This window comes from Haliaeetus leucocephalus, unplaced genomic scaffold (assembly GCF_000737465.1).
Source record: "Haliaeetus leucocephalus isolate CR32 unplaced genomic scaffold, Haliaeetus_leucocephalus-4.0 Scaffold173, whole genome shotgun sequence".
NCBI classification, from domain to species: Eukaryota; Metazoa; Chordata; class Aves; order Accipitriformes; family Accipitridae; genus Haliaeetus; species Haliaeetus leucocephalus.
The window spans coordinates 14787089-14800024 of record NW_010972609.1 but is presented as its reverse complement, the minus strand read 5'-3'; the positions used below and the strand labels follow the sequence as shown (position 1 = coordinate 14800024).

The 12936-nt window shown below is 38.2% G+C and overlaps 1 protein-coding gene across 2 annotated transcripts in view; it reads right to left on the bottom strand.

The window, feature by feature from the left end:
* Positions 1-12936, bottom strand: part of CARS (cysteinyl-tRNA synthetase) — a 36527-nt gene that overhangs the window by 23420 nt on the left and 171 nt on the right. The window contains exons 2-7 of one of the 2 annotated variants that reach the window (XM_010563876.1): positions 6924-7169; positions 3952-4043; positions 3015-3103; positions 2616-2712; positions 2049-2147; positions 907-1056 (exon numbers count right to left, since the gene is read on the bottom strand). In XM_010563876.1, coding sequence (XP_010562178.1) covers positions 907-1056; positions 2049-2147; positions 2616-2712; positions 3015-3103; positions 3952-4043; positions 6924-7169 — 773 coding nt within the window. The remainder of the gene's footprint in view (positions 1-906; positions 1057-2048; positions 2148-2615; positions 2713-3014; positions 3104-3951; positions 4044-6923; positions 7170-12936) is intronic. The other variant, XM_010563877.1, reaches the window with a different exon arrangement.

Sequence of the window (12936 nt, the reverse complement as noted above, 5' to 3'; positions counted from 1 at the left end):
GGTAATCCTAGCAGAAGCCTCACTGTGCACATTGCTAAAAAGTGTTAAAAGACCAATTTGAACATCAGTAAGGATACATTTCAGTCTTATATTAAAAGATGACATTTTTGTACAATAGGATATATCCCAGAAGGTGTGATTGCTTAGATTTTAGTTGTTTTTAAAATTCTGTTAGGTCAGTATACGCTTTTATAAAGGCACTTGATATTAAAATAGCTGGACTTTTTTTAAAAAGATAATTTAGAGACAGTCTTCTCAAGAAGGGAGCATATACCCCATGCTCTCTGCGGTAATTATCACAAATAATCTGAAAGCAAGAAAAGATGAAAGTGGAAACCAGTTACTAAAAGACAGTAGTTATATTGACTGACTTGGTTACTGGGACAGTACCAAAGCCCAATAAAGTCAACAGGACTACTGTCACTAAATGTAATGTTCTTTGGATAAGAATTATCCTGAGCGCAATTTTTTGGGATGTATTTTCTTCTCTGATCAGAGATGGAAACACTTGTGTAGAAAACTGCCACCAGTATTGGAATGTCATAAATGCATGTTCAGTAATCTATACTGAAACTAATTCATCAAGACAAAAAAGTCAAAGATAAAGTCTAAATATATGCAAGAGAAAAATCCCTGTTGGAAAGGTAAGAATAACTGAGTGATTATCACAGTGGGAGGAAAAAAAAAAGTCACTGATAAAAACAGCATCCAAAAACTATATAGCTGAATTCAAGGATCAAATTTCCTGTATTGAATGCAAAGTACTACAAAGTCCTCAGGCCCACTGTTCCTCTTTCTATGAATAAGAATTTCCATGTTTCAGGGAAGTACTACAAGCTAAATATTATTTTTAAAAACCCTAACAATTATAAGCCAAATATAATTTAAAAAGGAGCTCAAACTGACCTCATGACATCTGTTGATCTCTTCTGCAGGGAGTTTTGCTTGCACAGCTTCTTGTAGAGGGTCAAAAGCAGACTTCACTGCATTTTGAATTCTTTCCAACATCTGCTTTTTATCTGGGTCTGTTGTCTCACTTAATTTAACTGAAAAGAGCTATAATTAAAAAAAAAATTAGAAAGCAACTTGCAGTACAGTAGTGCTATGTTCCATACACGATATATTATCTTAGCCACACAGTACCTTGCTAGTGATGAATGATACATTATGCCACATAAAAAGCTTTGATCAAACTACTGAAACATACCCCTCATCAGAAATAAAGGTGAAGTCAAAAGAATTTAGTTCACATCCAAATTCAGTTTTTCAGAAAGACTTTATAAATTACTATATCACCACTATTGTTGTTTAGCAATTTTCATTTTTGATGCAGTTGATCACCTTAATTACACAGGTGATTATCACAAATCTGAATAAGAGAAGCTTTAATGTGAAACAGAGAGAGATTAAATGCTATGCTTAGAGAGTATGTCAGGCAATGATACTTGGGCAAAATTTCCAGGCCTCCTATTCTCAGGCCTGTATTCAATTCATTAGACTGATAATCTCTTTGTGATCTGTAGTTCTAAAAATGACCAGAGAATCACCTTCTCCCACCTACAATCCAGCATACACAATTTATTACATCCTAAAACTTTGGAGACTTTTTCCTCTTTCCAAGGCCATCAATGGTACAAAAGAGAAATCTCACAAGCTTTAAAAGATTATGGACATACCACCATTTAAAAACTATTTTAAAGGGTTATTTTTAAAGTTTGAATTCAAACACACAAACATCCAAATGCTTTTTGAACTTTTTCCCCAATACCCCAACAACAATATACAAGCACTCACAAACAAGTTCTATGAACACAAAAATCAGGCATGCCTTTTACATGGATAGTTCTTGTCAATTTTAAAACAATGGAAAATCAAAGTGATGTGCAGTTCCAATAACATTTCTAATTTGTGTGGTACCAGTTCAACAGAATAACTGAAACAAGCAGAAAGTTTAAGGAGGTAGCACAGTCAGAGGTATTTTTTAGGTGCTTTGCTACTTTATTAAGTAAGAACCTAAGACACTAGCAGGGATTAAATACCATGCCCACCTCTGAGGCAGTTTTAACATCTTCAAGTAGCTGATCTGGTGTTGATTTGTTCTCTCTATACCGTTCAAAAAGGTAATTTTGTCTTGCTCTCTTGATGATCTACAAAGCAGAAACATGAAAATATTTTTGTGAAGCAACATGTAGTTATACAAAGTACAAATAAAATCTATTACATACCAAAAGCATTCAGAATCCCTATAAATTTAACAAGCTACAAGAATTACATGCAGTAATACAAACTAAACACACCATACATAGTTAATCAGCTACCACAACAGAGTTAATTAGGTATCTCAACAACAGGCAAATAAAATACGTTATCTTTATAAAACGCTTCGTGTTCATTTTTTATGACAACATTAATTTATATACAAGAATACAGGCTTTGCTACCATAGGAATGTTACAAAACTGAGAAAAAACAATGACTCAATGACTATACAAAAGTATATGTCTAAGTTAATATGTGTAAGATTTATCTTGGCTTACCAAATGGCAATTACATATGAGACTCTGACTTCCATGCTCAAAGTACAGTATTCTAGACTGCAATTTAAAAAGACCTTACCTTATCATCAATATCTGTAATATTCATACAATAGAAAACGTCATATTTAAAATAATCTCTCAAGATTCTTCTCAGGATATCAAATGAGATGTATGACCTAAAAACATAAAAGATATAGGGTTGTTCTTAGTGAACACTTCAAGTCTATTTCTATTCTATGCACAAACTACTTTAATCTCAGAGTCAGTAATTTTACAGCAGTTTTAATTTTCCCTCATCTACCAGTAAGTTTTTAATCACACAATGACATAACATTATAACATGCTTTTAATCTTAAATCTCAAGTGTTGAGTCTAACGAGACTATTTTCTAGTAATACACCCACCTAAATAAGAATTAATATCTTTTGCTTCCAATAGGCATTATTATTACCTATACCAAAATAAGGAACTACAGTACCTGGCATGTCCCATGTGTGAAGCATCATAAACTGTTGGACCACAGCAATACCACAAGACCTTTTTTCCATTCTGAGGCTGAAATACTTCCTTAATCAAAAGGGAACATACAGTGATCAGAAGAAATTGAAGACATGATCTCAGGCCAGTAACACCACATTTGGAGATGAGAACTCCATGTGAAAACATGGATTATAATTACAAAAAAGGAATAGTTATTCCACTCCCCGTTTTACTGTAAGAAAAGATCACCACTAGCTGTATCACGTGAGAGAGAGAACAGGGTGTGGCTGCTTGTGTTATCCAAACTCTTATCAATCAAGATATCAGATTACAAAGATTTGGACTAGGTGGGGCACTATTCAAGCTGCATTTGTAAAAGGGAAGATGAGGCTTTCTTTTGCATTGAAAAAGGTTAGAGAGTATAATCATTTCACACATAGCTGGATACTACATCCCCTAACATTAGTATTCGTAATATTTCCTCTTTCCCAAAGGACTTTCAAACAATACCACAAGAAGTTTTACCAGTTTATACTACAATAATATAATTGGTGAGACTTTTTTTTTTACACAGACAACATCTAAAGAAAGAAACTGTGATTTTGTTCTGTTCACATTGCCTATACTCATGTGCCTTACAGTTGAACCCCTGACTATTTTGCATGATGATAATTTGCAATTGGGAACTATATATTATGCAATATACACATACATAAACACACTTGTAGTATATGTGTATTTGTTGTATATATTATAACACTTGCCCAGCAAACACACTTGACTGACACAGCATCTCTGGTACATGCTTGTTAACATTCCACAAAACACAACCCAGAAACCTGGCTACTGATAGGGTAAACACTTCAGAAACAAACATTTGATGACTTCTTTATTTCTGTTTCTATGGAAATCCCACTTTTCTTTCATTTAGTCACCTTATTGCGAGTCAGGCTGTTGTAGAGACAGAGCCTAGAATGTTTTGTCCCTTCAGGGGGAGACCAGGGGGGCTGCACACGCTTGCCTTTACCTAGGGGAAAAAATAGTTTAAAGAGAACTGAAAAGACACTTTCCACAAACAGATTTGCAATATAACATTTTCTCCTTATCACATCATTAAGTTATTTCAAAAGAAAAAAAATACATATTAGACAAAGCAGCTCCAGTCCTAGTAATTCAACTAATTTTGTTAGAGCTTCCTACAAAGCCACTAAAAACAAAGTAAATTATTTCCATCTAGTTTATTTTCTACTTTCTGGCTTGCCATCCCTATTAACTTTTGATCCAAGTAACAGGAAGGAAGAGGGTATAAAAGTAAAAGCATGCAATTCAGTTAAAGTGTTAACAAGAGCTTTGAAATTTAATGAATTATTAATCAAGTGTTATGGCAGTCCTGGGCTTTCTGCAACGCCACTGATTTTATGGTGACAGCATATCACAGATCTCCTACAGAATTTGCAAAAAATCTCCAGAGACCAGTTAGTCTCTAGAGCCAATATTGACAGAGTATGTGTACTCAGGGTGAAAGGGAGGGGAGATGGAAAGGTTTAAAAAGAACCTCAACTTTTTATCATACATTGTTGCTATGTACACAAGGCGTTTTTGAACACACTCATTTACCACAAATATGCTCCAATTCAGCAAGAGGCTAAATTTTGCCATTAAAGAGAATAGATAAAACCCAGGGTAATATTAGTGACAATATTCTTGCATTTGTTTTCTTCTAAATTTTTTAAGAAGCAACATAGTTGTTAAACTCATGTTTTTTTCAAACAAAAGTATGAGTATGTCATCTGTCGAAGAGTTGCATTTTACTATGCACAGGGCTGCTTAAAGCCGTAATGATGTTAAACTAATTATCGTATTAACTAGGAATGAAAGCAAATGAGGAAATTCAAAAATCCAGCAAGGTTGCCAGCTTAATACACACAGCACTGTCTTTAGGAATTCTCATGGTATGCATTTTAACTGCAATTAAAATATTATACAAACTATTTGTTTTGACAACAAAATTGCCTTTCTGATCCTGTATCTCAGGGTGCTCTTCATTAACTCTTTTTCCCCTAGTATCGTCATATGAATATTTTGGCTGAAAACCTTCAAGTAATGTAAATATTTGTGGTAAAAAATTTAATCTCTTCCTCATCTTCCTTTTTTTAATAACTACCTAAATAAGAAAAAAAGATACTAAATGTAGTACTCTGTCTCACAAATGGACTCCATTTGATCTCCATGTTATGGATCCATGGAAATATGTATTTATTCTAAACATTTCATCGTATGAGGTACTCCTGAACAGAACACCTCAAATACGAGAGCAGTCTATCCATTACACAGACCATACACCAAGGTATGGATTTGTTTACTCTTTGATTTATGAAGATTACACTGGCATGCTTAATTGTGGCTAATGTTTCCCTCGGGGAAAGAAGCCTATGTGGGTTAGTCTAATAAAAGATAAATCTGTAAAGCTTTCTTTACTTAAAACCACACTAAACATAAGAAAAACCCCAGATACTGCACCCTAAAGTTCTCAGCTCGTGAGTTAGGTGTCATGTTATATCCACTACATGGACACCATGGGCAAAGTGAAAGGCATACTGTTTAATCTGTTCAGATATGTCTCTGCCAGCTATAGTCTTCCCACTGGTTGAACTGAAGTTCATTTGCTCTAATCCACCCCTGGAGCTCTCTGATACAGCCAAAAAAACACCGATGAAATATCCAAGGTCTAAGAAGTGTGGCAGATTCATGTGTCAACTTCAGAGTGAACACTGCAGAACACCATTTCAGGACTTCTGATACATATGTACACGTCATGAAGATAATAAGACATAACCCTTCAGAAAGAGAGACTTAGCATTAAAGAGTTCATGGACAGGAAAACAGAAACCTTTTCTCTTATTGTTCTACCCTGATCCATGAAAGTCTGCAGACAAATTGTAGTTAGTGGCATTAAATCTGCTCTCAGAGCCAGCGGTACAGCTGAGATCCCTTCACTGCTGAAAGGAAATCAATATCCAGCACGAACACATGCAGGCACACACACATACACAGAATCTACTGGCAGCAGTCTGATTTAACTGCTGGTCTGCTAGGAATTGAGAACATGTATGATGAGAGGTTGTGAGAAGATGGCATTGGAGTAATATTAGTCAACAACCATCAGCAAAAATGACAGACATTATGCATTCATTTTAGGTATTGCAAGCATAATACAACAGCTCTATGTTATTATTAGTAATTACTTCACGACTTCCTGAGCAAGGATCTCACTATAAAGCAATTAAATTAGACTAGCTCATTGGAAAACAACTCAGGAGAGTGATGCAGCTCCCAAAAATGCCAGCACCCATGCTTACACAATGACCCAGATTAACCAGTTAGTATTTCCTCAAATCATCAGCAACGCCTACATTACCAGGGTTAAAAAAGAACCTCAAACATTCTTTTTGAAATTCAGTGTTAACAACAATCATAAGAGGCAGTATTCAGTTTACTTTATTATTAATTTTTTTATTATACAACAACTATTTAGCTTCCCTTGCAGGGGAAAAAAGCAGACTGAGCAAATCCTGATATTTAAGGAACAAGCCAAAACCCACATATTCTGTTACAATCCAGTGGCTAGCTTTTTAAAGAAAAAACACATAATCAAATTCTGTACACTGAGGAATTTTAATATCAAAGAAATGTGGAAACACAGCTTTAAGATTCAAATAGGTCAGGATCTATCAATTACACAGTAACTGTATGCAAGAAGAATTTCATGACCTTGAATACCAGTTGATATGGTAAATTTTAAAGCGTGCAAGAGAGTACGAAAGCGAACTTCTAGGAATTCTCAGCAATAAAAACCAACATAATGTCAGCTAGTCTATAACCTGCCCACCAGTTTCATATTACTCACTTGTTTGAAGTTTACAAGGCTCATTTTTTTCACTGCTGCCATCATAGATTGCTTCTATGTGTCTGTACCACCGGACAACATGGATATACTGGTCCACAGGTGGCCCCGAAAACTTTCTGAATACCTCCACATCTGCATGTGAAAATGTGAACCCCTGGATATAACTACGAGTGCTCAGGTACTCATTCAAAGCCTTCACCCTGGCTTCCTCTTCACTAATGCTCAGAATAAAACTGTAGCTGGAAGCTGTAAAGAGAGGCACAGGACATTTGATCAGCATTAAAAGAAGGAGATCCCATGACCAAAATATATCCTTATACTATACATCTCCCCCTCTAAATTACCTCTGGCAACTGACAAGAAATTTGAGAAAAATATATTGAATACAAGCTACTGAATAACTATATATTCCTATTAATGCTGTAATATTAATATGTTCATGCTGTGGTAAGTTTTTTGGAGACATCTTTACAAAGAGTAATAAGGACAAAAGCACAGGTCCTTTTCATGAAGAAATATTATCTACTTGAAATTGGAGAAAATTCTTCACACACAGCAAACCTAATCAGTGACTCTTTTCCACGTTGCTAAAACACTCATCCTGCAAATATTTAAATATGATTAATTTTGTACACTGTGGATAGGCTGTGAATACGTCTACTGAAGTTGAGCATATCCTTAAATCTTTGCAGGACTGGTGCCCGCATGCAAGCTCCCAGTATGGTGCTCAGTTACTCCTACTTGCTCCAACAACACAAAATTTAAGCTGTTGCTATATATTCCCATACTTCTCCTACACAACTTTCTCTGCTCAGACATATGAATAATATTTAAAATTAGTAAGATCTGCACAAATTAACAGAATGGATATTAGATTGTGCTCCTCCCTCACAATTTTTTAATTCCATGATTTTATTTGGTATACAAGCAAAGCAGGTTCAATTATGTCTCATCTTTACAAATGCAGGGACATGGAGGAAGCAGCGGAAGGGTTCTGTGACTTGGTGGGGATGCTCAGAGTAATGGCAAGCCCTGTGCAAGTCAGCGGGTACGAAGCACTGCAGACATTATGGCATCTGGGCTAACACTGAGACTAGGTAACCCTAGCGTTCGTATTTTCCTACAATGATTCAACATTTGTAATTCTGTTCATGTTCAAAGTACTGTATAAACATTAAGCTGATACCCTGCTTAGGTACTCAGCCAAGAAGGTAATTTAAGCTGTAGTCAAGGTCATAGCACAATAAAGCGAGAGAGGCAGTATGAGAACACCCGTCCCTGCTCCCAAACCCCGAGAGAGACCACTGCCACAACTGTTGCCTCTTACACTAGTACGAACATCTGCACAAGTAGTTCCCAAAGCATTGGAGGTGCTCACAGACCAATGCTCTTGGAAAGGGAAGGATGAAAGGAGATGGGGAAGTGATGGCTAGGAGAGGATGTGAGGAACTACAGAATTGCAAAGTTCCTCCAAATATCATCAGTTAAGACTTTATGAGCAGCTCATTTCCTATATGGAAATCAATTACTAAAATATTCTGCAGGAACTCAGAATGACAGGGAAATGTCTAAATACCAAGTATGTTTGTGTTTGACTTTTTGGGGTATAAATGAGATATAGCACAACTAATAAAAACGATCAGTGATTAAAAAAATAATAATAATAAAAAAATCAAAGGTCAGAAAAGATATTTAAAATTAATACACAAAAGCAAAGTCAGATTCACATAAAGTCTCAATCCTTCTCAAGGGCTATCCATGTAATTTTTCAATATAAATAAGGAATAACAAGAAAATAATGGTTCATAACTAGACCTTACGGGCTTGCCTCACCCAGCTGAATGGGATTCAGCTTTGGCTGTAAACTTTTCAGGCTCCTAAATATTTACTGATGTTTATCATCACAGAACTTCACATGTTTATACACATGAAATAGTTTGAAATAGTTATGTTCATTAACTATGGAAACCTAACACATAAGTCTTCCTTGAATGTGAATTTTGTATCCATGAATCATATGAGGGAGAAGGCCAAAAAAAAAAGTATTACAAGAATGACCTGTGTAGAAATGAAACTATATCTCAAAGAAAAGATCTTTGAAGATCTATTGCAAGGAAAGCAACACTCAATTTGCAAAGTATGATTAAGGTTATTATGACCATTATTCACACACCAGGCTGCTAATGGGAAGCAAGTCAGTGTATCTGAAACAATGTAAGTGCTTTTCAACCACATCTGTAAACCAATCTAAAATGGAAGTTGCACAAACTTACATACAAATATAACAAAGATGACAGAACTCATACAAGCTACTTTTGGTAAGGAGCGGTGGCAAATACTGCCTGTGAATGTCGGTACCAGCTCAGCCCTGATAAGCAAGGCAACCAAAATTACTTTGAAAAATCTTGGCACACACGTTAATACTTGAACTTATAAAGTTTGATGTTATATCTAGTTGCGAGAGCAACAGTAGACTTGAAAGTGTAATACATCGAAGAAACCAGTTAGCTTAGAGGACCGAACAGGAGGATGTCTTTATATTGATACTGGTCACACTCAAATTCAGCCCAAACTCACGTCCGTGACTGCACACCACAGCAAACGCAGTACAGCATGAACACACCTGAGCAGCTGTTGACAGGGTTTCTCAGGGCACAGCAGCAGCAGGACCACAGCAGCCTTCTGCTCCCAGCAGGCTCACTGTACCAATACGAGTTTCTCACATTGGTTTCACAGGCTGTGCTGAGCTCCAAACTTCCTCTTCTAGACTGACAGCTACTTTTCAAACCATGAAAGCTTGCTTAAAGCTAGCACAGATGGGTTCTACTTGCTGCTGCAGTCAGATGTGGAGATACAAGCAAATTTGCTGTGTTTGAGAGAGTGCTGAGTGATCAGTGCAATTCTGCAATACGTCTGAGCATCCTATTTCAGTACATACAGGACAAAATCACTCTCAATTCTGGCATTCTTCTGAGTAGCTCCAAACTAGACTGAACTAACAAAACAAAAGCTCTTGTCCTGAAGCACAGAGTGCTCTCCTGGGAAGAAAGAATGAATATGATAACACTGTCTTTTGGAAGGCTGTATACCAGAGGACCATTTCTTTTCAAGCAAAAGAAATGAATCAAAACTATCTTTACACAAAAATCTGTTCCGATTTCATTTATATCGCTACTAAAAGCGAGAATAGTAAATCTACAGAATCTTGTTCTTCTGTGATTTCTATTCTGCATCCTCAGTTCCCCCCCGCCCTCAGTGCCTCGCAACACCTTTAATTCTTCACACACTCCCAGTGAAATATTTCCTGGTACCTCCGAAGTGCTTCATCCTCTCTCCCCATACACTTCAGTATCCCCATCCTCCTGCACAGCTCCAACCCATCTTTGCTTAGTTTGCCAACTGTGTGCAAGAGGCAGCCCACTGACAAACATAATTAATACCAATCAATGGATTCAAAAACTATTGAGGGAGAAGGGTCAATGGACATATATACATCTGACCTGTTTTACACCTGTTGCTTTAGGAAACCAGGTTAAGAAATAGCCCTTCTCTCTGACTGCAATTTTTTTCCCCTCCCAAAACAGAAAAATTACAGTTGCTACTACTCAATTGCATTAGGAAGTGTCATCTTCACAACAGAAACACAGGAGTATTACAGAGCTGATGCATAACACTGAATGTTAACTCATGTGAATGGAATGATCCGTAGACATCAAATCATACCACTGAAGAGCAACTCCGCTCAGAAAACAAGCACCGAGCACAAGTGTTGGAAAGGTAGCAAAATAACCTTGAAAAATCACAAGAATGAATGTTCATGTAACACTCCCCCCGGAATAAAAAGTTGTTTCAAAAAAATTCCACTGTAGACATTAATACAGTTCTCATATAATAACTGTCGGTGTACAATCTCTTTGGGCGATATAATTGTCACACATTCTTCTTTCCATGCATGAAGTGCTTCGGAGACTACTAAAGGACACTGGGAATTTGTCTGCGAGACTGTAGCAACACACACAGACTCAAAGTCATAAATCGCTTCTATATTTTATTTGCACATAAAATACCTTTTGAAGTTTAATCAAGATGTGTAACTCACACAATACCAAACTTGATGGAAATTTTTCACTTTTATTAACTTGACAAAGAAAACCTCTGTTCCTTGAAGGTGTTGACAGCAAAGTAAAGACAGAAAAGCCATAAAGCAGGCAGTAAGCTAGCTGACACAAAAACAGGGAGTTACTTTGCTTCAGGGAAAAATTAGGTTTCCTGAGCTTCTCTGAACCTGCTAACCTTGTCAGTCATAATTAGATGACAACTGAAATGTTCTGGGATTTCTGCAGAGGCATTCCCAGAGAAGAAATCTTAGATGTTTCTGAACATTTTAAAATGTCATTTCTCTTCCAACTTGGCTTTCACAAATTTAAAACAACTCATAAAAGATAAGCATAACATCTCATTATTAATACAGCTCCAAACGGGCCATTTATCATTCCGTCTGGCCACTCTGGTAGCTTTGGAAGGAAGTCCAACTATGTGCTCAGCCAAGACAAATTACCCTTTTCCATAAAAATTTCAGAAGAACTGAACCAATGCAGCTATCCCATTTATGCAAGACACAGCACAGACACACACAGAGACAAAGGACTTTTCAAGACTCATACACAAGGTTCAAGAGGCTTTTAGCAGAGCAGGGATTTTTAAGATGGGAGTAGCCCACCAAGGAACAGCTTGTCAGTCCTAGTCACTTGAGCCCTGTAAGTTCCACTTTTCCTGAACTGAAACTAAATGTAACAATTACAATTTCAGTAAAAAGCAAATACTATTTGCCCGATAATAAACTTAACTAAGAAGTTTCTTAAAGCACACCTGAACTGAGCCTTTGGTGGGGAGGTTTTCCCCCCTACCTTAACTAAAATATTGAAAACATCTGAAGATGCCAGTCCCTTGACAACAATAAATGTTTCTGGAATCCCTTACGTAGAAACATTACTTGTGATGAGCAAAGTAACTTTCAGTAACAAAGAAAAAGGGGCAAAATCTTTGAATCTACAGATCCTTAACTGGAATGACAGAAATTTCCAACCCAACATGCCATAATGGTATTTCATACTTGTATGACTGGTATTCCAAGTTTCCATTTGCTACAGTAGTGCCAAAAATTATAGGACTACCCTGGCCCTCCTTCCATATGGAAGAGCGTAGTATAACCCATCATTAAAACACAACCACAAAAAAACCTCCGGAAAAGTCAAAAAGTTCAGACGTGAGTTCAAGGGAGAACACAGATAACCAGGAAAGAGTATGGGAGACAGAGGCAGGTGAAAGAGAGCAGACGATGCGGTGATAAGCACACAACTGACTAAGCAGTCTGCCAGCCACCTAACGTCTCTTCGAACGCAGCAAGCTGGAGAACAGCTGTTTCCAAACTTCAGTAGTGAGAAGCTCCGAGTTTTTTCCACAGATCACCAGGTGTCATCATTAACCTTTACATTAGTGGCGAGGCACGATGTGGATCCCGCCGTCTCACAAGGCGCCAGAGGTCCTCCGATCCATAGGCGCCAGCGTGAGAGATGCAGCTGGCACCTATAGATCCACGTTTCCCCCTACCCCAGGCACACGCCGCACTTCGATACCCTGAAGCGGCATCAGCAGCTGCTTACGCGTCACCCACCACCGCGGGACGCAGGCGACCTCCCCGGGGGCACCCACCCAACACCGGGCGCGGGGGCCGATTTCACACGTCGCCTCTGCCCCAAGCACGTCGTGACGGCCGATGGCTGCCCGCCCCGCGCCACCCCCCCAGCACACCCCAAGAGCGCGTTCGGGGGGGACCCCGCCGCCGCAGGCCCCGAGGGACGCGCTGAGGAGGCCGCAGGACGCCCCCAGCCGCCATTTCCCGCCCCGCCGCCTCAGCCGCCGTGACAGGGCGCCGGGTCGGCGGTGTCCCGTCCCGCCGCCACCGCCTGACGTCACGGCTCCCGCCTGACACCGTGACAGCGGCGGAGCCGCG